This window comes from Zootoca vivipara, chromosome 9 (genome assembly GCF_965207765.1).
Source record: "Zootoca vivipara chromosome 9, rZooViv2.hap1.1, whole genome shotgun sequence".
NCBI lineage: Eukaryota > Metazoa > Chordata > Lepidosauria > Squamata > Lacertidae > Zootoca > Zootoca vivipara.
The window spans coordinates 66,804,875-66,830,116 of record NC_142592.1 but is presented as its reverse complement, the minus strand read 5'-3'; the positions used below and the strand labels follow the sequence as shown (position 1 = coordinate 66,830,116).

Sequence of the window (25,242 nt, the reverse complement as noted above, 5' to 3'; positions counted from 1 at the left end):
GCAGTACAGTATTGAAAATGGTTTAAAATGGAGAGAAGGAGGTGTAGGGGGATAAGTTGAATCTGAAAAACAAGTATTTGAAAGACATGTAAATTGTTTTGATTATTTCGATTAAGGATATGAATGAGTATCTGAATGTATGCATTTGACTGTTGATTCTTTTTAGTTAAATCTGTATTTTATTTATGTTTAGGAGCATTAAGATTTCAGTTTGATGTTACCTTATTATTATTATTATTATTATTGGACAATATGTCTTTATCAATGTCATTTAAATATGATTCTGCATGATAATATTTTTTATATGAGTTATATGATGGTTCTGTTTTGTTTCTTTTTTTCCTTTTCTTTTTCCTTTTTCCTTTTTTGAGTATGTATGTGAAGGTGCTTATATGATTGTACTTTTATTTGAAATTTAATAAAGTTTATTTAATAAAACCAAAAAAAGAGAAAGAAAATGGTTTAAAACAACTTAAAATTTCAGAAATAAGCCGGGTCCTAAAAATGCGCCTCACCAGCAGCCCAGAGTGCAATTGCAGCTGCAAAGAACCGCAAATCAGCACTTCGGTAGAAACGAACCCCTCCCCAAAGCCAAGCCCATTTCAACCAAAGGGTTTCCGCGCTGGGAAACGGGGCGGGAGGGCGCCGGAGAGTTCGCGCTGCACCTGCCCGCCCGCCCGCCGCACAGCGCGCTGCGCCCACCCACCCACCGTGCTGGGAAACGGGATGGGAGGGCGCCGGAGAGATCGCGCTGTGCCTGCCCACCCGCCCACCGCGCTGGGAAACGGGGCGCGAGGGCGCTGGAGAGATCCGGCGCACCATGGCGCCAGGGGCGCTTAAGACGGCCCTGGGTTCAAAAGGTTGTAGCTCAGTTCTAATCAACTGCAGGAAAGCACTATTTGACAGGAAACCAACATATCTCATGAGCCTGCAACCGCATTGACCAAGAAACCGCAGTCGCATGGAGAGGCTCTCTGAGTGTCAGGGAACAGCAGCAGCAGAGGAATAAGGCAACCTTGGCGACAAAGCTCAAAAACAGGGCGATTATCCTGTGAAACAGCCCATTAGGCGTCTACTCATACAAGCGATGTCCTCTGAGCACTTTGGACACCCATTCCAGGTCACGGTGACACAAGCTTTTGCAGGAGGGATTGCAGACGTCTGAGCTTCCTGCATTTTAAAGGGGAAAGTCTGGACGGAGGAGCGGGGGAAATGACAGGGGCTGGGAAGGTAATCGCAGCGTTTTGGTGAATCCCAGAGCGGTGACTTTGACGTGACTCAGTCCTAGGCACTGAGGACAGAAGGACCCACTCCCCCACCCAAAACTGAGCATTGCAACCTCCTAGCCTTTGCAGAAAACCTGACGACAAGCCTTTGGGAGCCTTGGAAACCAACGCATATAAAGTGATTAGAGCTTTTGCTGCGATATGTATGTGTTAAGAGTCACAACTTCCACACCAGCTTGGCCACGTCCACAGAATGGAAGATGGCAGGATCCCCAAGGGTGTTTTCTATGGGGGAACTGGCTTCAAGCACCCGGCCTGTTGACAGACCCGCTCTGCAGTGCCAAATTAAACCTTGTGGAGGCCCCTAGGCAGTCAAAATCTCGGGGGGGGGGGAGCCTTGCAAATGATCTCCTAATACGTTTTTGATTTTACCAACCCACAAGATCAAATCAGTATTACTTTGTTGCGGGGCCAGGAAAGCCAGTGCCTCCTCTGCCCTTACCTTCCAAGTCCCGGACTGCAGAATCCGGGACCGGCAGCCATTTGACACCGGAAGTTGCGTTGACGTAACTTCCGGTGTCGCTTTGCCCTTCTATGGGCACCAAAAATGGCTGCCGCCGGCCTCGAAAGTCGCTTGTACGCATGTCAGGAAGTGCGTCGACGCAACTTCCGGTGTCGCTCCGCCCATCTATGGGCGCCAAAAATGGCCGCCGCCGACACCGGAAGTCGCATCTATGCACTTCCGGACATGCGTAGATGCGACTTTTGAAGCCAGCGGCGGCCATTTTTGGTGCCCATAGAAGGGCAAATCGGAAAGAAAAGAAATGGCCGCCGGCAGGAGAAAATAACAGAGAAAAACGGGAGACGAAGTGATACGGGGGACCACCGGGAAAAGGTAAGTAAAATCAGGGTTTTCCCGGAGAAAACGGGGTACTTGGCAGCTATGCCTCTGCCTGTTTGGTAATCTGGCACTGCCACTCTGTGGTACAAAGATGTCCACAAACATGACATGAAGGTTGGCAACATCAACCCCACCATGTGGGAATCCCTTGCAGACGACCGCAGCGCCTGGAGACAGGCAATCAGGCCGTGCATCCACAGCAGTGACCAGAGGAGGAGAAATGCCATGGTGCATCTGCAGCAGCACAACTGGACGCCTTCCGCTGCTCCAGCTGCAATAAAACATGTCTCTCCTGTATCGGTCTCTACAGCCACAGCAGGCGCTGCGATTCTCCAACAGTTTGGCTTCACCCCCCAAAGCTGCTCTCCTCCATTGCCTCTCGAGACAGAGGGGTGCCACCATCAACAATTTGTGTTAGAGCCCAGCCATTCCCAAACATTTTCGGGCCGCCACCCGCTTGGTTCCATAAAGTCATATCCCTAGTGTCCCCTAACCTAACTTATAACAAGCATTACTCAGAACGGTGGCTTGCACAATCCACTGAATGAGTGTAACATGTCGAAATCCGAAGCGGTAACAATTAGTCACACATTTATTCGAAACCCAACTGAAACTGCTTCAACAAAATGGATGACCGCGACACCAGCTTTTTGAAGCCTGATTGCCATGCAACACCTCCAGGCACCCCCTTGCCTCTTAGCGCCTCCCCCCCCCCAGGTAATCTCACTGCCCCCATGGGGTGCCACCACCCACTTCAGGAACCACTGTGTTAGACTGAGGAGTAGCCTTATCATGGGGCAGCTGAAATCAGAATTCTGGAGTTGGAAGGGACCCTGAGGATCATCTAGTCCAACCCCCTGCAATGCAGGAATAGTCAGCTGACCCATACGGGGGTCGAACCTGAAACCGTGGCGTTATCAGCACCACGCTGTAACCTACTGAGCTCTTGCCCTTGAACCAGAAGCAGAGGCATGTCTGGAAAACCTTGCTTCCAATTTCGGCTCCCTAGAAATCTAATAACTACAGGAATGCTTATGATGATCAAATAATGGCTCTATAAAGCTTGTCGTGCTGCGAAGTTAAGAACGCTGACCCAGAAACTGCCTGTTGGACTAGCTGGGCCCATGCTCTGCTCCAGCAGGGCTCTCCTGATGTTATCAGGAGCAGCCACGGCTTGATTTATACGGCAATTCTGAGGGAGAGGATATTAAAAGCCCGAGCGTCGTGGCGCTTAGTTTTGATTGTTCATCTCAAGAGTTCCAGTGGGTCCCTTTCAGCAGCTTATGAAGTAGCATTATTATAATAATAATAACAATGATTTATTATTTATACCCCGTCCATCTGGCTGGGTTTCCCCAGCCACTCTGGGCGGCTTCCAACAAAATATTAAAATACAAGAATCTATTAAACATTAAAAGCTTCCCTGAACAGGGCTGCCTTCAGATGTCTTCTAAAAGTAGTTGGTAGTTGTTTTTTCTCTTTGACATCTGGTGGAAGGGCGTTCCACAGGGTGGGCGCCACTACCGAGAAGGCCCTCTGCCTGGTTCCCTGTAACCTCACTTCTCGCAGTGAGGGAACTGTCAGAAGGCCCTTGGCACTGGACCTCAGTGTCCAGGCAGAATGATGGGGGTGGAGACGCTCCTTCAGGTATACTGGACCGGGGCTGTTTAGGGCTTTAAAGGTCAGCACCAACACTTTTAATTGTGCTCGGAAACGTACTGGGAGCCAATGTGGTCTCGGCTGCCACTCCCAGTCACCAGTTTAGCTGCCCCATTCTGGATTAGTTGTAGTTTTCGGGTCACCTTCAAAGGTAGCCCCACATAGAGCACATTGCAGTAGTTCAAGTGGGAGATAACCAGAGCATGCACCACTCTGGCGAGACAGTCTGCGGGCAGGTAGGGTCTCAGCCTGCGTACCAGACGGAGCTGATAAACAGCTGCCCTGGACACAGAATTGACCTGCGTCTCCATGGACAGCTGTGAGTCCAAAATGACTCCCAGGCTGCGCACCTGGTCCTTCAGAGGCACAGTTGCCCCATTCAGGACCAGGGAGTCCTCCACACCTGCCTGCCTCCTGTCCCCCCAAAACAGTACTTCTGTCTTGTCAGGATCCAACCTCAATCTGTTAGCCACCACCCATCCTCCATTATGGAAAGCTTGAAGGCACTTCCACAATCCACCTCTGTTCCCTGTGTTTGAGACAGTTCCCCGAATCGCTTGGCCACTGGACTGTCACCACACCCAAACTGTTGTCACCTACCTTTTGCCCTGGAATTCCAGGTGGGCCTGGGGCGCCTCTCTCCCCCTGCGACCCGGGGGTCCCGGGGTTGCCACGGATACCCTGGACGCCTTGTGCCCCTGGAGGTCCCGGGACGCCGGGCTCACCCTAGCGAGAAGACATCATATTGTCCCGTCACAAGATGAGCACATGTTTTTATAGTACTGTATGATCGTGATTGTGATCAATTGCTTTGTACAGCAATAAGCCTCAAAGCGACTTGACAAGGTGAAATACAACAAGTAAGTAGCAATTTGGACCTAGAATCATAGAATTGTAGATTTGGAATGGACCCCGTGGATCCTCTGGTCCAACCCCCTGCAATGCAAGAATATGCAGTTGTCTGATAAAACCTGCAACCTTGGCATTATCACAGCACCACACTCTAAGCGACTGAGCTAACCTAGATATTTCTTTTATAGCAGTGGGCAATGCAAAGCACCTAGTATGTTCACCCAACAAGGGCAAGTCCTACGCACCCCTCCTAGAAGATGTCAGGGACTGGCAGGATGAAGAGGAGTGGTGGGAGGCACGAGCCAGGGAACCCTCAGGGGAAACCCCAGCGGAGGAAGGCTCAGAGCCCAGGGATTGGTGGTGGGACACAGAGGAGAGGTCAGAGGGAGAAGATTGGGAGGAGGTGACGTTGGAAGCTGAAGGGGCAACAGGGTTTAGTGAGCAGGAGGAAACTGTGAAAGGGAGCAGTTCAGACTCTGAGGCTGAAGCAGTGCAGAGGGGGGTCACAAGGCTGTTGGAGAATTCAAAGAGTCTGCCTCTCCTGCTGTAACAAGCTCCTTCTTGGTCTCCAAGAACGTGCAGAGTAATGAGAAGAGCTGAACGGAGGTCAGATGTGCACAGATGCAGTTTGAGACTGCTTGGGAAACATCCGGGAGAGGTGGAGCCTTAGAAGGGGTGGAAGGCAGGGACCTTCAGTGCTAGCAACTGCCCTACAGGGGGAAGACCCACCGAAAGCGTTGCCGAGTTGTATGCTGTTTCCTTGACAAAGAGTTAACTTTGCTGACAACTGACTCTGCTTCTTCATACTTCATATTGACCAGCCTTGACAGTTGACCACCATAGGAGGCAACATCAATGAACCAATGGCCTAGGCAAACAAAAAGGCCTTCGTCTGGCACCTAAGGATGGCCCCAGACAGGTCTCTCCAAGGAGAGCATTCCACAGTGGGGCCACCACCGAAAAGGCTTGTTCTCATGTGGTCAACTTTCACACCTTCCTCAGGGAAGGTCTTCTGATGAAGACTGCAGGGTCAGAGCTGGCTTGTAAGGGGAGAGGTGGCCCGTTGGGTTTTGTGGTCCTTTTCATCTCTTTGTAGCCTTCAGCTCCCTCAACTGGAAGGGAGGCCAGTTCCACTTTCTACCCTGACGGTCTACTTCAGGCCAGTCTGTTTCTCCTCTATGAAGAGTGGGAAACCTGCAGCTCTCTGGACATTGGACTATAACTCCCTTTGTCCCTGACCGTGGGCTATGCTGTCTGAGGATGCTGGGAATAAGAGTCCAGCCGCACAAGGAAGGTTAAACATTCCCCACTCCTGTCCATAGCTGCCAAGTCTCCCGTATTCTCCGAGAAATCCCCGTTTTCCCAGCTCTTCTTAGCTGAAAAAATGGATTTTTTTTGTTTTTCCCCGGTTTATTCTGGCGCGACGGCCATTTTGGAACTGGGCGGAGCATGCTCAGAAGCAACTTTTGATGCTGCTCTGCCCAGTTCCAAAATGGCTGCAGTGCGACTTCTGGCACGGCGGCCATTTTGGAACTGGGCAAAGCAGCATCAAAAGTGACTTCTGAGCATGCTCTGCCCAGTTCCAAAATGGCAGCAGCGCTACTTCCGGTCTGCTACGTCCGGTCCGGTCCCTTATTTCTCGGACAGCAACTTGGCAGGTATGCTCCTGTCCTCTGTAAAGGACTAGTTGGCTGTACAGAAAAATACTGTAAATGAAGTCTCAGTATGGAGATACCTTGTGCCCAGGAGGTCCAGCCTGGCCAACAGGTCCCCGGAAGCCAATCCCTGGCTCTCCCTTTAGAAAACAGAGCAAATAATAATATTAATATATAGCATCATATTGGAAAAAAACAAGAGGTACCAAAATTAAATGAATGGCAGGAGAAATTATTTGGATTTATGGACTTAGCGAGATTAACCAATGCAATAAGAGGAGGCAATAAGCAAAAATTTAAACAAAATTGGGACAAAATTGGAAAGTATATGAAACAACAATGCCCCACAATTAAATCTTGGATCCATTTTTAAGGCTTGGCACTGAGAATAAGTACAGCAAAAGAAGAAGAAGAAGAAGAAGAAGAAGAAGAAGAAGAAGAAGAAGAAGAAGAAGAAGAAGAAGAAGAAGAAGAAGAAGAAGAAGAAGAAGAAGAAGAAGAAGAAGTTAGAGAAATTATAAATTGCTAAGGGGAGCAGTAAAAATAAATCATGAGGACCGAGGTGTAGACAAGTGGAAGTGGCAAAGTGGAGAGAAGTATGAGTTATTTGATTTATAAAGTCAAAAAAATGGTTATGAATATTAGTATTGTGTTATATGTTTCTATAATTTTGTAATGTATGATAGTGGTGTTATATATGTGAATAGAACATGTCTGATTCAGATTGTTTTAATTTGGATGTATTGGATTATTATGTTTTAAATTTGATTCTTAATAAAGTTGAATTAAAAATATAAAAAAGAAAAGAAAAAGAAAACAGAGCAAATTAAAGAGAAGTGAATCCCGAACACACAGCATAAATGCAAATAATCTGTGGCAACTGACGCCCCTGGGCCTGATCTGGGAACCAAACCAAGATGGGGTCTTGCTAAGTCCTAATGGGATTTAAAGGCCTAATTAAATATATGGTCCACGGTGAGGGGAGGTGGGTGGAGAGGAGAGGACATGCAACGAGAGACTCAAATTGCAAACCACTCTGCAAATGGAAGATGAGTTGCTTGTTCTGGGTGGCCCCTGACCCCAGCAAAGCCATTCCTTTACCTTTTGACCAATTTCTCCATCTTCGCCTCTGGCACCCTGGTAGAGACAAGAGCAAAAAGGTAAGTTTCTGGTCCTCTTGATGCCATGAAACACCCTGGATATCTTTGGGCAATAACTGATGCAGGCTTAGGGGGGCGTATTCAAGCTGTAGCGCCTCTGCTCTGACCTAGCAAGGTTTTTATTGTGTCCATATCTAAGTTTGTGCTGCGTGCATTGGCTTTGCCTGGGCTTCCCGAGGTCAAGCTGTCCAGCGACAGTTGCCTGCAACTCTATGTAAGGTCTAGTTTTGGGCCCTGAACTGGGGCATCCATTGCTACTGTGATTACTGGGAGGAACTGGAAGCTCCATCAAAGATCTCCCGGCCAGTAAGGATGTCTGGATTCTCCTTCCTTGGAGGTTTTTAAGCAGAGGTTGGATGGCCATCTATCATGGATGTTTTAGCTGAGATTCTTGCATTGCAGGGGGTTATTGAGTTGTTGTTTTTATTTTGATTATGTACTTTGTGGTTTTATATTTTGATTTCTTCTGTGAAGCTCCCTAAGACCTCTGGGTATAGGGTGGTATATAAATTCTAATTCTAACAACAACAACAGCAGCAGCAGCAGCAGCAGCAGCAGCAACAACAACAACAGCAGCAACAACAACAACAGCCAACACCACCCTTCGGTCCCTTCCAACTTTATTATTCTATGTAAGGAAATTCTATGAGAAATGTAAAGTACTCCACTTGGGCAAAAAAAAATTGAAAGGCACAAATACCGAATGGGAGACACCTAGCTTGAGAGCAGTACATGTGAAAAGGATCTAGGAGTCTTGGTAGACCACAAACTTGACATGAGTCAACAGTGTGATGCAGCAGCTAAAAAAGCCAATGCAATTCTGGGCTGCATCAATAGCAGTATAGCATCTAGATCAAGGGAAGTAATAGTACCACTGTATTCTGCTCTGGTCAGACCTCACCTGGAGTACTGTGTCCAGTTCTGGGCACCACAGTTCAAGAAGGATACTGACAAGCTGGAACGTGTCCAGAGGAGGGCAACCAAAATGTCAAAGGCCTGGAAACAATGCCTTATGAGGAACGGCTTAGGGAGCTGGGTATGTTTAGCCTGGAGAAGAGAAGGTTAAGGGGTGATATGATAGCCATGTTCAAATATATTAAAGGATGTCATATGGAGGAGGGAGAAAGGTTGTTTTCTGCTGCTCCAGAGAAGCGGACACGGAGCAATGGATTCAAGCTACAAGAAAGAAGATTCCACCTAAACATTAGGAAGAACTTCCTGACAGTAAGAGCTGTTGGACAGTGGAATTTGCTACCAAGGAGTGTGGTGGAGTCTCCTTCTTTGGAGGTCTTTAAGCAGAGGCTTGACAGGCATATGTCAAGAATGCTTTGATGGTGTTTCCTGCTTGGCAGGGGGTTGGACTGGATGGCCCTTGTGGTCTCTTCCAACTCTATGATTCTATAATTCTATGACCTTTGTTGCTTACCTTCTCCCCTGGCTCCCCTGGCTCTCCTGGTTCCCCCTGTATGAGAAAGAGAGAGAAAGCTCACTGTACCCTCATAATAATATAATAATAATTTATTATTTATACCCCGCCCATCTGGCTGGGTTTCCCCAGCCACTCTGGGCAGCTTCCAACAGAATATTAAAATACAACAATCTATTAAAGCTTCCCTAAACAGGGCTGCCTTCAGATGTCTTCTAAAAGTCTGGTAATTGTTTTTCTCTTTGACATCTGGTGGGAGGGGGTTCCGCAGGGCGGGTGCCACTACCGAGAAGTCCCTCTGCCTGGTTCCCTGTAACTTGGCTTCTCACTGTGAGGGAACCGCCAGGAGGCCCTTGGCACTGGACCTCAGTGTCCAGGCAGAACGATGGGGGTGGAGACGCTCCTTCAGGTACCCTCAGGCTCAGATCCTGATGCTTACATGCTTTCCATTGCACAGCAAAGATTTCAGACAGCCCCGTTCCATGTGCTCCCCTTGCACAAATGCAGAGATCAGAGCGTGTCCTTTGACTTTGCTCCTCTTGGCCAAAGCCTCTCCAAGCTGTGCCCGTTCTCCCTGTCCAACAGTGCCTGTCCAACAGCCCTCCCCATTTCCTCTTCCTTCTCAATGCAGGGGTGGGGAACACATGGCCCATCAGATGTTGCCGGACCCTTGATTGAGACTCTGGAAATGTGCTGCTGGTCTCAGTGGAGACAACAGTGAGCCACATGGGCCAATAGTTTGAGTCAGTATAATGCAGCTTCTCTTGTTACTATTCATCGGACAAGGAGATCCACTAGGAAATGGGGATGGGAGTAAGGAGTTGAACGGAGCATTCGGAATCCTGAAAGGCAGCATTCCGTAGTACAGTAGTGCAACGCTTTGCCGCAAGCCCCGATTGTCGCACACGCACGCATATGCACAGATATTGCAGCTCGTGCAAACAAGCCGACCTGTTCTCCTTTGCTGCCTTGGCTCCCAGGCGCTCCCTTTTCTCCCTGAAGAAACAGAATTAAAGAGAAAAAGAAACCTCGTCATTTCCAAGCACAGTCCAGCTATGTGGAATCTCGCAGAAGCCTCTTGGGAAGCTGGCGCGATTGCGGCTGAATCTCTAAGAGCACGGTAGCGGATTTCCTCCTCCTCCATTTGGAAATGGCAACGATTCTCCAGGAACCAGAGGGCAAAAGGTAATGAAAAAATATATCAAGGCAGCAGGGCTTTCTTGCTGGTGGTTGCCCCTGGAATCCCAACCCACATTTTGCAGATGATTTAGGACAGGGGTTCCCAACAAAATTTTCTCGAGGACCCCTCATCGAGCCGCTATTGTGACAAGGACCCCCATTAATTCCTAATCCTAAAATTAAAAAGTGAGAGCCAAATTAAGAGTCTTTTTATAAGAGTCCAGGGAGGAGGGAGGGGAATGGAGAAGACAGGGTACCTGCGCAGTAGCGCACAAATGAAGCCGACGCGCGCAAAGCATCTTGGGGAGGTTAGCGTTAGAAGAATGTGCGCGCTGCCTCTTTGCAAAACAGTAGTGTTTGTAAAGCGCCACCTAACGGCATACAGCAAAACTACTGCCTCTATCTAATTCTAGTTTTGCGCTAGACTCTGCTCATGCAGGAAGCGGCCAAAACAAAAAATCTGTTATCATACGAAATATATTTAATATATTTTTTATTCTAATAGCATCTTGCGGACCCCTCTGGCATAGCTCGCGGACCCCTGGGGGTCCGCGGACCACCTGTTGGGAACCACTGATTTAGGAACATAGGGAGATGCCTTATCCTCCATCAGACCATTGTTCCATCTAGCTCAGTACTGGCTACACTGACTGGCAGCAGCTCTCCAGGGTTTCAGAAAGGGGCTATTCCCAGTCTGACCTGAAGATATCGGGGATTGAACCTGGGACCTTCTCCATGCAAGGCAGATGCTGTGCCACTGAGCTACGGCCCTCCAGTGACTTCCCTGGCACTGATCTTATTAGTGACAATATTAGTGTCCCAAGAGACCGTGTGGCCTGGCTGTGCTGTCAAAGGAGGGCCATCTATTAGGAACTATTAATGCTGGCTGTTGGCTCAAACGTCCCCAAAGGGAAAGGGCTGTATGATTGACAATTGTCTTTGCGGTATAATAATGTCTGGAATCTTGCGATATCTGCGACAGTAACATGCAGTTTAAAAGTCTCAGAAGGATCTAAAGGATCTAAAGACCCTGAATGTTTCTATGTTGGGTTTTCCCCCCGGGTGGAGGTTATTCTCTTATGCTACTGAAAATGATCTACAATAATGTGCAACTTTTGAACCTCATAATCCTGAATTAAATTGTTCTGTTCCATTGTTCAACTGCATGCTTTGATGTATATCTTGGGATGCAATGGCCTTTTAGTAATTCTAGATTATTATTATTATTATTATTATTATTATTATTATTTATTATGCTTTATTAACTGTAGTTACATCCATACATCAAAGACATTTTATAGTCTGTAGACTCATCAAAATAAAAATTCCAAGAAAGAAGTATATATCTTCATAAATTTAACTTCCCGTCCTTCTCAACATCTTTTCACTCTTATAAACCTATGACCTAATATTAATATGCATCTATGTATATACTTAACCCATTTAACCTTTATTTGCAGAGCTTATTCAAAAGCTGCTACCGAGCTCAGATTGCAACACTTTTTTTTTTAAAGTAACTCTTTAGAGGTTCCCAGTTAACTGGGTAACTGGCCTTTTAGAAATTCAATAAAATGAGTATTGATTTTTAAGAACGGGGAGCAGAAAAGAGGAACCATCTGAACCTGCTCCAGGCTGCAAAACAACAACAACAACAACAACAACAACAACAACAACAACACCCTAAAGATGAAAATCAAATTTTGGACAGATTTCTGGGGATATCGGATTCTGGCAAATCCCAATAAAAGAGGAGTTAATTTAGTGTGCAGAGCTTGAAGTAATACACCCTTCCATTGTTGCATCATCCTTGGATGCGTCAGCCAAAGAGGTTCGCCAACACAACCACACAGCTTTTTATGTTCTGGCATCTATTGACCAAAAAACTACAAACCTTTTGACCTTGAACTGGCAGGAAATCCACCTTGTCTGACCTTTGCTTCTAAAGAGAGAAAACCTTGTTAATTTCATATCTTTGGATTTTACATTTCATCTTAAAATGCTTCTTCCCCCTCCTCCCACCCCCGAGCCACTGAGACAGTTGCAGGCCTCCCTCATAACGCTAGAGCCCAACTGTGGGATGTGATCCATGGGAGACAAATACAACGTTCCTCGTTTTCCAAGAGTGGACATGCAAGGGGAGGTTTGGTCCAACCAGACAAAACTTCCTGTTCCTCCTGGGCTTGAGCATCCTTCCTTTTGCATGTGATAGAAGGTGGGTGTGGCCTTACCTGTCCAGGTAACAAAAGGACAAGTCATGCAGCACATCTCTCTCTTTTTCACTTCCTTCTTCATTTGACCAGCTTTCAGCTAGAACTGCTCTGCTGGTTTTCAGCTAGCAGAAGCACTGGGATTATCTCCCCATATGGGGTAGATTCACATGTAAGGTAAAGGTAAAGGGGCCCCTGATCATTAGGTCCAGTCGTGACTGACTCTGGGATTGCGGCGCTCATCTCGCATTATTGGCCGAGGGAGCCGGCGTACAGCTTCCAGGTCATGTGGCCAGCATGATAAAGCCGCTTCTGGCAAACCAGAGCAGCACATGGAAACGCCGTTTACCTTCCCGCTGTAGCGGTTCCTATTTATCTACTTGCATTTTGATGTGCTTTCGAACTGCTAGGTTGGCAGGAGCTGGGACCAAGCAACGGGAGCTCACCCCGTCACAGGGATTCGAACCGCCGACCTTCTGATCAGCAAGCCCTAGGCTCAGTGGTTTAGCCCACAGCGCCACCTGGGTCCCTTCAGCACGAGGTAGCGGCTACCAAAATGGCACCGTGCCCTCGCAATAAGAATGGGAAGATGGCGTCCGCAAAGATGGCGCCCCAAATTTTGGCTTCAAGGTGTTGGAGGCTTATGAAAATGCTTGTGTGGCAAAGCCGCTTCTGGCAAACCAGAGCAGCACATGGAAACGCCATTTACCTTCCCGCTGGAGCGGTACCTATTTATCTACTTGCACTTTGACATGCTTTCGAACTGCTAGGTTGGCAAGAGCAGGGACCGAGCAACGGGAGCTCACCCCGTCGCAGGGATTCGAACCACCAACCTTCTGATCGGCAAGCCCTAGGCTCTGTGGTTTAACCCACAGCGCCACCCGCGTCCCTTCTAGATTCACATGTACATATTTGTAACTAGGTTTGCCTTCAGCGATCCAACTGTGAACTGGTGTAAGTACACGTCTTTTATTGACTTTGAATAAGATTGTGAAGTCTTTATTCTTTTAAGAGGGATTCAAGGGAACTTACCAGGAACGTACAATTCAATCTGAGACAGATTGAATTGTATAATAGTGAGAGGCTTACACAAGCCTGCAACCAGCTGTCTGCTGTGCATATAAAAAGGGGGAATGTAATTCTGCTACATAAAGGAACTTGCCAGTGCAAGTTAGGAAGGATATTAATGAACAATATATCCTCTCCTGCCACCCTGAACATTCCCACACCAACAAAACTGAATGCTAGAAGATTCAGAGCAGACAGAAGCAAGTCCTTCACATATAGCTAACCTATTGAATTCACTCCCCAAGTGATGGCCACCAACTCGGGATGGCTTTAAAAGAGGATCAAACCAATTCATAGAGGGCTGATTGTCTCTCGGACATACCCCATACCAGGAATCAGGGACGTCCCATCCCATTTCACCACCTGAAGCAAAAAGGGAAGCTGCCTTGCCCCCTGCCAAAGCCTTGCTTACTGCTCCATGCTTCTCTGGCAGCAGCAGGGGCAGGCGGGGCACAGGCTGGGGGGGGGCACCCCTTGGGACTCTGCCACCCGAGGCGGCTGCAGGGATCACAGCTAAGAATTGAGAGTTACTTGTTGCTGTAAAAAGGGTTACCTTAATTCTCCTTGCTCTGTGAGGCCCAGGATAAGCCTTGAAAGAGAGGAGGGGGAAAGTCACATGTGCACAGGGAGGAATGGATGAGAAATCAAATTCTAGGCATATAAGGCTAGTGAAATCTGTCCATTGAGGTTCTTGTCAGTTCCTCATTTCCCCAACCTTCTGTTTAGCTCACTGCATTTCCACATCAGGTTGCAATTTCTTTGCAAAGAAAGTACAGTGGTACCTTGGTTCTCAAACTTAAACCATTCCGGAAGTCCGTTCCAAAACCAAAGGGTTCCAAAACCAAGGTGCGCTTTCCCGTAGAAAGCAATGTAAAACGGATTAATCCATTCCAGACTTTTTTTAAAAAAAGTACTGCAGTCACACAATTGATCAATCAGTAGCTGAACTGGGTTCCACACAGTCTCTCTCTCTCTCTCTCTCTCTCTCTCTCTCTCTCTCTCTCTCTCTCTCTCTCTCTCTCTCTCACACACACACACACACACACACACATGAGCCACAAAAACAAAAAATAAATAGCAAAAAGAGACAGACCTTAGCATAACACTCAAAATGGAAGTGTGGCACTCAAATCGGAAGCGTAACACTTAAAACGGAGCACGTTCATCTTCCGAAGAACGTTCGCAAACCGGAACACTTACTTCCGGGTTTGCAGAGTTTGGGTTCCAAGTTGTTTGAGTACCAAGGCGTTTGAGAACCAAGGCGCCACTATAGTCCTTATGAGAATTCATGAGCAGAGCATCCCTCTCCTAATATACATTAACTAGCCATCCCAGTCTCTGCATGAGATTCCAAGGGGTTTGGGGCATTCAGCCAGGTTCCTTCGGGGAAAGTGAGGTACAGGAGAGTCTGCAGTATCTTTGGAATATGATTTATTTGCACATATTTGCAGCGGAAGCTTCCAATGGAGAGAGGTTTCACAGCATTCACATCTCAGAAGGAGCTCATCCTTCACAGCAGCCCAGCACTGCGTCCCCAGACATCTCCTCTCTCGCAGGCTGCCTTCAGCCAGCCAGCCAAGGCAGTTTTGGCCTCCACAGCAGCTCATTGAGTTCTCTGCTTTCCTCCCCAACAGAATCACAGAAGTCAAGCTCAATGACTCACCCCAGAACTGGCATGGTGTTCCATTGGGGCTCCCCTAATTCCAAGGGCACCAGGAGAACGCACCTGCGCAGCCACGACAAGAAGCAAATCACATGGTTTGTTTGCCTGCTAACGAAATCAACAGCTTCTGGGGCTCAAAGGGTAAAGAGGGGGGTCTTTACCTCAAGGCTCCGGGTCTCTGCCATCCTTCGGACTCTGCCATTGCTTCTTTCCTCGGGATCAGAAAGGCCGCCGGCATTTTCCTGTTTGAAGGAAGACAGCGTTGGCCGAAAAGAAAAAAAACCCGCTCAGCAGTTCCCTGGATTACTTTGAATCCCTGTTTAATAATAAGCCCAGTATTTGAGTTTGAATCAATAAAAGAATCAATAAGATGGATCAGGCCAGTGGCCCATCTAGTCCAGCAGCCTGTTCTCACAATGGCCAGCCAGATGCCTGGGGGAAACCCAAAAGCAGGATTTGACCACAAGAGCAACTCTCCTCTCCTGTGGTTTGCAGCAATTGAAGCATTCCTGCCTCTGACTGTACATTGCAGGCGGTTGGACAATAATAATAATACTAATAATTTTATTATTTGTACACCGCCCATCTGACTGGGTTTCCCCAGCTACTCTGGTCAGTTTGCAGCATATACAGCAGCATAATAAAACAAGGACAGCCAGAAAAACGGGGGTTTCCCAGGGAATACGGGAGACTTGGCAGCTATGACTCTGCCGTGTTGTTACTTTCTGTGAGTAAAAGCCAGCTGCATTTCGTGACTCAGATTCCCTCCTGCCCTGTGGATGACCTGTGCTCGCCCGACAGCTCCTTGGCCCCTGAACTGCCTGATTTCAAATGTGCTTACCAAATCACGAAGTTGGAAGCTTGTGAATGGGATGTCTTTATAAATTACATAAGGCTTCCAGAGCATCACTTGGCTTAGCATAAACTAAACCCCACTCGCAATCAGATTGTTTCTCCAAGACTTACCATCTAAATACAGTACAGTTATCGGGGGGGGGGGAATTGATTTACTAAGTACGTTCATGGGTAGCGGGAAGTCATTATTCGAATTAAGGAGTCAAGCCAAAGCTGTGTAAAGAAGGCTTGTATAATAATAATAATAATAATAATAATAATTTATTATTTATACCCCGCCCATCTGCCTGGGCCTCCCCAGCCACTCTGGGCGACCTCTAACAGAAGCATCAATATACAATAATTTATTAAACATGTAGAAGTTAATTTGAAAAAAAAATTAAGTTAGTTATCTATTTTTTGCTTTTATTCTTTTTTAGTTTTCTTTCTCTTTCTTTTCATTTTATTTATGTATAATGGATGTATCTATGTGTTTGCAAATAAAATAAAATATTTTTTATCATGGAAAAAAACTGAAGTTGGAAGCTTGCTTTTGGAAGAGCAAGCAAACAGGTTTTTGGTTCGCAGCATCGTGCACCAGCTATCAGATACGGCCAAACTCCCCACCACGGGACAGCCAACTATCCCAGCTGTGAGCCGGCCCTGTCGGTGGATATTCCAAATGCTCTTTAAGTTCTCAGCCTCCCAAAACTTAGCCTTTCTTTACTGTGCATTCGGTGTGATGTGATGTGATGGGAAGGAAACACAGCGGGAGGAAGGAGGAAGGGGTATGTTACAAAACCCTCTGCTGTGCCCACCCCCAGTTCCACAGGTGGCAAGCAATTTCAACAAGCAGCATGAGAAGCCATCCATCAGGTCTCGCATTCTGTACGGGGATTTGTGGCTAGATGGGGGCAGGTGAATGATTCATCAAACGCTTAAAGCGTTAAGCGAAATACAGGCGCAAGGGAGGAAGAAGGGGATGGAAGAAGGAGCTGCAGAGGGGAACAGAAGTTGGAAAGTGCCTTGTTCGTTCAACTTCAGAGGATGCAAAACTCTGAAAAGTGAAGGACACCGGGATCATGTGCAGAGCAGAGAGGGGTTTTGCCACCCTGAGAGGCTGTGTCACACAATCCCAAGACATGCATTATGTTTAACCTTTAATTTTTACTAGGGCTGGTTTTCAACATCATTATATATCACCAGACTGACACAGCTTCAGGTGGAGGCTGGGATGATCACAAATCAAGTCTGAAACAAGGCAGAGGGACACCACAGACAACATTAGAAGCCAATGATACAGCAATGACACCGAGCGGGTTTCCCATAAAAATCGAGTGAGCAAAGGATGCCCATCTAAGGACATAAGAAGAGCTTGCTGGATCAGGCCAGTGGTCCACCCAGTCCAGCATCCTGTTCTCACGGGGACCAAAAAGATGCCCTAATGCAAAAGATGCAATCACAAGAGCCCTTTCCCCTCCTGCAGTTTTGGTATTTAGAAGAATTTCCTGCACTGTGCAGAATTATCGCCTGTGCAGTTGCTTTAGCTCACTGGTTCCCAAACTTTTTCGACCCCCAGCCACATTGGTTCCATGAACCCAGTAGAAGGGATCGCCCAAGCTATTTCCCCTCTCTTCTATTATTAGACACTACCGAAGAAGTCCTCTCGAAACTGCTTTATACCCCTCCGGTTCCAATTAAAACCGGCTGTTAATGAAAGCTGTAATCCACCCACCTTAGCATTGCTCGCGAGTGGCTGTGGGGTTATTTAAACTCCTCCGGAATGGGAAGCAAGGGAAGAGGAGGTGGTGGAGGGAGAGTGGAGGGGCTTCGCAATCGGTTCAGATCATCTGCTCCCGCTTGAAGGCAAGGAGAGTTTTTTAATAGCTGACGGCAGGCAAGGGCATCGTTGGAAAGAGAGATTGAATCGTGCTCTGGGTTTGCCAAGCGTTCTCAGTCAGAGCAATACAGCACCTTTGGCAAAGCTTTTTACAAAGGGAAAAGCTTTGCCAAAGGAGGAATTTGAAGGTTTGCTGTAGCAGGAGAACTTAGAGGCCAAAAGCAGCTCTTCAAGATTCTTCGTCTGGCCCTCTGTATTCTCCCATGGCACACCGCCCCACAGATGCTGTTTTGCTTCCTCCCCAAATGCTTTGCCTGGCAGGAATGATCCCTTCCTGTGGGGTCAGTGTGGTGTAGTGGTTAAGAGTGGTAGACTCGTAATCTGGGGAACCAGGTTCACGTCTCCGCTCCTCCACATGCAGCTGCTGGGTGACCTTGGGCTAGTCACACTTGTCTGAAGTCTCTCAGCCTCACTCACCTCACAGATAGGTAGCCGTGTTGGTCTGAGTCAAAGCAAAATAAAAAAATTCCTTCAGTAGCACTTACTGAATATTTTATTTTGATACCAAAATAAAAACTTAGTTGGTCTTTAAGGTGCTACTGAAGGATTTTTTTTACTTCACCTCACAGAGTGTTTGTTGTGGGGGAGGAAGGGAAAGGAGAATGTTAGCCGCTTTGAGACTCCTTTGGGTAGTGATAAAGTGGGATATCAAATCCAAACTCTTCTTCTTCTTCTCTTCTTCTCTTGCTTTCTTGAACGCTGGATGGAAAGGGGTGCGGGGTGGGTGTGGGGGTTTGTAAACTCCATTCATGAGTAACTCCAACATTTTGGAACCCCGTGGCCCAAAACTATTGCAAAAGCATGGGGTGAACCGAGCACTGTTGGGTTTGGGGGAATACCTACGGCCCATGGGTTGTGTACTGATTACTCAGTTTGAGGGGCGGCACACGACGTGTGGTTCGCAGCACAAAACAAGCACAAATCTTTGGCATCGGTTTGGAGGGGATCCAAACTGTCTGGATGATGCATTAACGAAGCTTGAGAAATAGCCTGCTGTATGAGCCTTACCCTTTGCTCCTCCCACTTTGCCTCTGGCCACGCCCACCACTGACATGCAGTCCATGGAAATTCAGTAATAATAATAATAATAATAATAATAATAATAATAATAATAATGATGTTAGTTGAACCCCACCCATTTTACTGGGTTGCCCTAGCCACTCTGGACAGCTTCCAGCATATACCAAAACATAAAAATATGAAATGTTAAAAACTTCCTGATACAAGGCTGCCTTCAGGTGACGTCTAATGCAGCGTTTCTCAACCACTGTTCCGCAGCACACTAGTGTGCCGCGAGACGCTGGCTGGTGTGCCGCGACGTGCGGCGACGAGAAGGGCGATTTTGCAGATGCAAACTCCACCTCCCTGGGCGTCCTATTTCTTCGCCCCTTCTGGTTTCCACAGACCAATCAGCTTTCATTATTTCCATTTTCCCCATGCCTCACGTGACAGGATCATCCCAGAATCCTTTAGCCAAGATGGCAGCCCCCAGCAGCTAATAGTGCCGCACGTGTGTCTCTTTTTTGGAAAATCGAGCGGACTTCAAGTAGCTACTTTTAAAATATTCAATCTCCATCATTCAAAAGGTAGTTTGTTGCTAATTCACGGAGGCATGAAGACCAAATTGTCCTCTCACAAGTCCGAGAACACGCACAGGGTAAGATACGGGACGGCGGGGTCGGGTGGGGTGGATCAGAAACCCGGATCTTTTAAGAACTCGGCAGCGCTGACCCGCCGGAAAGCAATATTTGGCAAGTGTTTCTTACAGTCATAATTATAATATAGGGCGGCAAAGAGTAAATTTTTTTAACTTTTTTAATGGTGGTGTGCCTCGTGATTTTTTTCACGGAACAAATGTGCCATGGCCCAAAAAAGGTTGAGAAACACTGGTCTAATGCAATGTTTCCCAACCAGGGGCCAATGTGGTCCCCTGGGGGCCCGTAGGATGTTCCAAGGGGGCCACAGATGAGAAATGAGTAAATGGGGGCCACAGCACGAGGCTAGGGGGCCACACAGGGAAGTGAGAAGTGAAGAAAAGCAAATCCTGATTGGCTGGCTACCCGCTTGGCCAATCCCAAGCGGGTAAGGGGGCAGCCAACCAGGGCCTAGCGCTTCTTTTTGCCATGTGTGTTTTCTCGGAGCAGTCCTGGTTTGTTTCTGCTGGGAGAGGGCAATCACTGAGGCTCCTGTTCTGACCATAGCTGCCAAGTCTCCCGTTTCCCCCGGGAAACACCAGTTTTTCCGGCTGTCCCCAGCCGAAAAAAACGGATTTTTTTTTTTGTTTTTCCCTGGTTTATTCTGGCGTGGCGGCCATTTTGGAACTGGGCGGAGCATGCTCAGAAACGACTTTTGATGCTGCTGTGCCCAGTTCCAAAATGGCTGCAGTGTGACTTCTGGTGCGGCAGCCATTTTGGAACTGGGCACAGCAGCATCAAAAGTCACTTCTGAGCATGCTCCGCCCAGTTCCAAAATGGCCGCTGCGCTACTTCCGGTATACTACTTCCGGTCCGGTCCCTTATTTCTCCCACAGGAACTTGGTAGGTATGGTTATGACCAGTGAAGCCCGTGATCCAGAACCCCAGGTCAGGTAAGTGCGGTGGTGGGGTGGCAATGGGTCGGGCTGGGGCCGCTGGGCGAGCCGGAGCTGCTTGTTGCTGCCGCCAGTGCTGCCTCTGCAAGGCACAGGGTGCAATCCACCTCAGCGTCGAGTGGATCAGGGCCTTTGCTGAGGGGCGCACGGCCCGTCGGCGGCATCGGCCCAGCTCTGAAAGGCGTGGGGTGCAATTCACCCCAGCGCTTAGCAGGGCTGCTGTCTTGCATCTAATATATAATGGAGTGTCTACACCAGAAGAAAGCCTCACTGAGTTCAGTGGGCTTACTCCAAGGTAAGGGGGGGCGGCTATGGTGTTTTATCCAGGCACCCAGGGCTCCTCCGGGGGACAAGATCAAAGGACTGGCACCAGCAACGCCCAGACGCAAGGAGCAGAGAGCAGGTCTCCGTTTCCAAAACAGACATGTCCATGGAGCATGGTGCCAGTGTGGTATGGCAGTTAGAGCATCGACCCGGTACTTGGGAGGCCCGGGTTCAAATCCCCATTCAGCTACGAAGCCCTTGAGCCAGTTGCTGTCTCTCCGCCTAACCGGCCTCACATGGTTCAAAGTGGAGAGGCAGACAAGCGTGTATGCTGCCTTGGAGGAAATGTAAGAAATAGATAAATGTGGGTGGGATCTACTTTTACCGCTAAAGGGAGGAGGGAAGTATGGGCTGGGTCGGATTTAGGTTTGATGAGGCCCTAAGCTCCTGAAGGTAATGGGGCCCTTTCTATGTCCAGCTGTCCTTTGTCAACAACAAATTGTCATTGTTTGTTTGTGTTGAATATATGCTATTTGGTCATTTATGAACCTAAAGGGTATCTAAAGCAATTTGCACATAACAAAATATGTACATCATAGGAGCCTACACAACACAAAACACTGTTGCTGTATGTGGGATTTGTTTTTTTATCTTATATTTTGGAAATGTACATCCAGTTGTTGTTTTCCTTTACATCTTTTTTTGGGGGGGGGGGAGGCCAAGAGTATGGGGCCCTAAGCTATAACTTGTCTAGCTTATACAGTACGTAAATCCGACACTGAGTATGTGAGTAAAACCTGCCTCCTGCTTATCTCCCCATGTGCTGCTCTTTCAAATTTCTGCACTGAAATCAATGAGCACGGCTAACGTAGTCCCACAGCCGTTGTGGGAATTCTGCAAATGTAGAGCCCCCTTTCGGAAAGGAGAATCCAGCCAGCCTGAATTGTGTGGGTCGGCTGCCCTCCGCTGGATGCTGCCGTCAGAGCCAAAGGAAGCAGGATGAGCTGCTTCTGTGGTTGTTGTGGCACAGATTGTGGCAGATTGTGGAATCCCTCCCAAGAAGAGGAGTGCCGCATTTACCTATAAGCTACTCTCTTGCCCCCCCCCCCCCAATGTAAAGGAAAACAACAACTGGATGTACATTTCTAATATAAGATTAAAAAACAAATAAAATAAAGCCTACATACAGCAAGGGTGTTTTGTGTTGTGTAGGCTCCTATGATGTACATATTTTGTTATATGCAAATAGCTTGAGATACCTATTAGGTCCATAAATTACCACAAAGCATATATCAGGGGGTCCCCAAATTAAGGCCCGGGGGCCGGATGTGGCTCAATCGCCTTCTAAATCCGGGAATCAGCATGTTTTTTTACATGAGTAGAATGCGTCCTTTTATTTAAAATGCATCTCTGGGTTATTTGTGGGGCATGGGAATTCGTTCATATTTCCCCCCCAAAATATAGTCTGGCCCACCACAAGGTCTGAGGGACAGTGGACCGGCCCCCTGCTGAAAAAGTTTGCTGACCCCTGGCATATATTCAACACAAAAAACAATGACAATTTGTTGTTGAAAAAGGACAGCTGGACATATAAAAAGCCCCATGACCTTCAGTAGCTTAGGGCCTCATCAAACCGAAATCCGGACCTGACCCAGAGCATGCTTCTTGGTTACGTGATCCAAGGGTCAATGGTAACATGTGCAGAAGCCGTTCGGCGCATCACCGCCATCCCAGAATGCCTTCCGAGCACACAAGGGCAACCCAAGTAGACTCATAGAATCATAGAATCATAGAGTTGGAAGAGACCACAAGGGCCATCCAGTCCAACCCCCTGCCAAGCAGGAAACACCATCAAAGCATTCTTGACATATGCCTGTCAAGCCTCTGCTTAAAGACCTCCAAAGAAGGAGACTCCACCACACTCCTTGGTAGGAAATTCCACTGCCGAACAGCTCTTACTGTCAGGAAGTTCTTCCTAATGTTTAGGTGGAATCTTCTTTCTTGTAGTTTGAATCCATTGTTCCGTGTCCGCTTCTCTGGAGCAGCAGAAAACAACCTTTCTCCCTCCTCTATGTGACATACTTTTATATATTTGAACATGGCTATCATATCACCCCTTAACCTTCTCTTCTCCAGGCTAAACATACCCAGCTCCCTTAAACTCTCTTGGGTTTCTTCCCCTTCACTCACCCAGCTGGTTTCTTTCTCCCTTTTTCGCTCCTTAGGTCTTTTCTTCAGAGGCCCCAGCAGTTCTGTGGACGCCGTGGGTGTTGCCGACACATGCTCTGCAGAATTCTGCTCTGTTTCCAGCTCAAGACCGGACGGCACCTAAAGAGACAAAATCAAAGAAGTTTTATGACAAAGAAGGAGCTAAAAGCCCTTTCAGAAGATGCAGGCTGCCCCACTGGGGCAGAACGGAGGACTCTGCCAATGCAGCCTCAGCCATGTCTGACCCATGCTGGATCAGGCCAGTGGCCCACCTAGTCGAGCATCCTGTTCTCACAGTGGCCAGCCAGATGCCTGTGGGAAGCCTGCAAGCAGGATTCGAGCACAGGAGACTTTCCCCCTTCCTGCCGTTTGCAGAAACTGGTATTCAGAAGAATTGCTGCCTCCGAGCTTGGAGGCTGAGAATAAACATCATGGCTGGTTCGAGCTAAAGTGGCAAGTCTCCGAATTTCTTAGCAGAAAGAGAATACAGCAAGTGTCAATAAGTACACAACAGCAAGGCTACCCCTTTGCAAATACTCCAGTAATATCCATGAGCCAGTGTGTGAGGGAACGGACTTGGAAAAGAGATAGGGTGCTCGTGTGTTTGCTTCAATGCAATTACCCGGCAAGGTTAAGGACCAAGGTGTGTTTCTGTTGATGCCCAAAAGGTGCCGATCAACTGGAACATTTCTTTAGGGGCACAAAGGACAGGACTGGAGTGGAGTGATTTAGGCTATGGGAGCTTTAAGGTGGCCTGTAAGTGGGCTGTGAGAGACCCGGTCCTGGACTCCTATAGGTAACAGCCCCGTCTAGCCTAGCATCCTGTTCTCTCAGTGGCCAAACAGATGCCCCAATAGGAACCTCACAAATAGGAACCTAAGTCCTGTCAGGGCTGGTGCCAAAGCCGGTCACCCCCTGGCTCCATGCCTGAAAACAGCACATCAGGACATGGGCAGAAACAGCAGAGTAGCATGAAGTCTCGTGCAGAGTTGCAGTGTGAGAAAACACACACACACACAGAGGCAGCAAAAGTTATTCATTTATGTTTTGTACTGAGGTTCTTAGAGCATGAAATATTTACAAAGTCCAAGATTCTTGCTGGATAATAATAATAATAATAATAATAATAATAATAATAATAATAATAAATTATTTATACCCCATCCATCTAGCTGAGTTTCCCCAGCCACTCTGGGTGGCTTCCAACAAAATATTAAAATACAATGGTCTAAAGGTAAAGGGACCCTGACCATTAGGTCCAGTTGCGGACGACTCTGGGGTTGCGGCGTTCATCTCGCTTTAGTGGCCGAGGGAGCTGGCGTACAGCTTCCAGGTCATGTGGCCAGCATGACTAATCCGCTTCTGGCGAAACCAGAGCAGCGCATGGAAGCTTCCCTAAACAGGGATGCCTTCAGGTGTCTTCTAAAAGTCTGGTAGTTGTTTTTCTCTTTGACATCTGTTGGGAGGGCGTTCCACAGGGCGGGTGCCACTACCGAGAAGGCCCTCTGCCTGGTTCCCTGCAACTTGGCTTCTCGCAATGCGGGAACCGCCCAGAAGGCCCTCGGCGCTGGACCTCAACGTCCCCCAGGCAAGGCGCAAAACTTAGCTCAAAATAGCACATCCAATTACAGAGGCAAAAAAACGCAGATAGGCTGTGAAAGAGAAATGGTAGACGGAATGCAGAAATATTTATCTCCTAACTCAGAGCATTCTGTCCTCGAGTCTCACACGACTCTGATCAACACAGCCCAGCTGCAGAGAAGCTTTGAAAAAGTTCAGGAACATAATCTGTTACCCATAAAACCCCACAATCCCTGACAAGTCCAACTGATATTCAGAGCCTAAGACTGCCTCTGAGCATGGGGGCAGAACATAGCCTTATCCTCTTCCGTGAATTTGCCTAATCTTTTGAAGCCGTCCACCATGGCATCTTGCGAGTGGGTGGGATGGCCTGATGATTCAATGTGCTTTCTGTGGCGCATATCGGGCATGTGTGGCTGGCTGGACCAATGCACACGAGCATTCCCAGCCTCAGCTGGCCTAAAGGGAAGTGTCTGAATAGCGAACCGGAAGTACAGTTTGGATTTTGAGCTGGTGGGTTTCAATGGTGGGTGAGAGGCAAAACTTCAGCAGGGACTAGCGAGGGGAGAGAGTCCCCAGATTCAAATGGGTTTGGCTTGGAATAAGTTCAGCTATTTCCCCCCCACACACACACACACACTGAAGAGAAAGAAAATGGACAAATAATATGCATCTGTTTTATTGAGTTCTGGAGGTAGTGCTTACACTGAATAGCTCTTCATCTGTCTTCCTCTTTTCTGGGGTCTCTGTTACCTGACGTGGTGGGTTCTCTAGCGAGTGGAGATGGGTCTCTGGACCAAGATGAAGGGAGCTCTTTTCTACCTGAAGAAACAGAATAATATCTTTTTGAGTGTCATAGGGGATATTAA

At 47.7% G+C, this 25,242-nt stretch overlaps 1 protein-coding gene across 1 annotated transcript in view; it reads right to left on the bottom strand.

The window, feature by feature from the left end:
- LOC118091532 (uncharacterized) overlaps positions 1-25,242 on the bottom strand; it is a 183,929-nt gene that overhangs the window by 49,313 nt on the left and 109,374 nt on the right. Inside the window, exons 55-65 of the mRNA XM_088651913.1 lie at positions 25,079-25,195; positions 22,775-22,912; positions 15,158-15,238; positions 14,997-15,059; positions 13,887-13,922; positions 11,950-11,997; positions 9,831-9,875; positions 8,880-8,915; positions 7,395-7,430; positions 6,374-6,433; positions 4,387-4,512 (exon numbers count right to left, since the gene is read on the bottom strand). Of these exons, the coding sequence (XP_088508039.1) occupies positions 4,387-4,512; positions 6,374-6,433; positions 7,395-7,430; positions 8,880-8,915; positions 9,831-9,875; positions 11,950-11,997; positions 13,887-13,922; positions 14,997-15,059; positions 15,158-15,238; positions 22,775-22,912; positions 25,079-25,195 (786 nt within the window). The remainder of the gene's footprint in view (positions 1-4,386; positions 4,513-6,373; positions 6,434-7,394; positions 7,431-8,879; positions 8,916-9,830; positions 9,876-11,949; positions 11,998-13,886; positions 13,923-14,996; positions 15,060-15,157; positions 15,239-22,774; positions 22,913-25,078; positions 25,196-25,242) is intronic.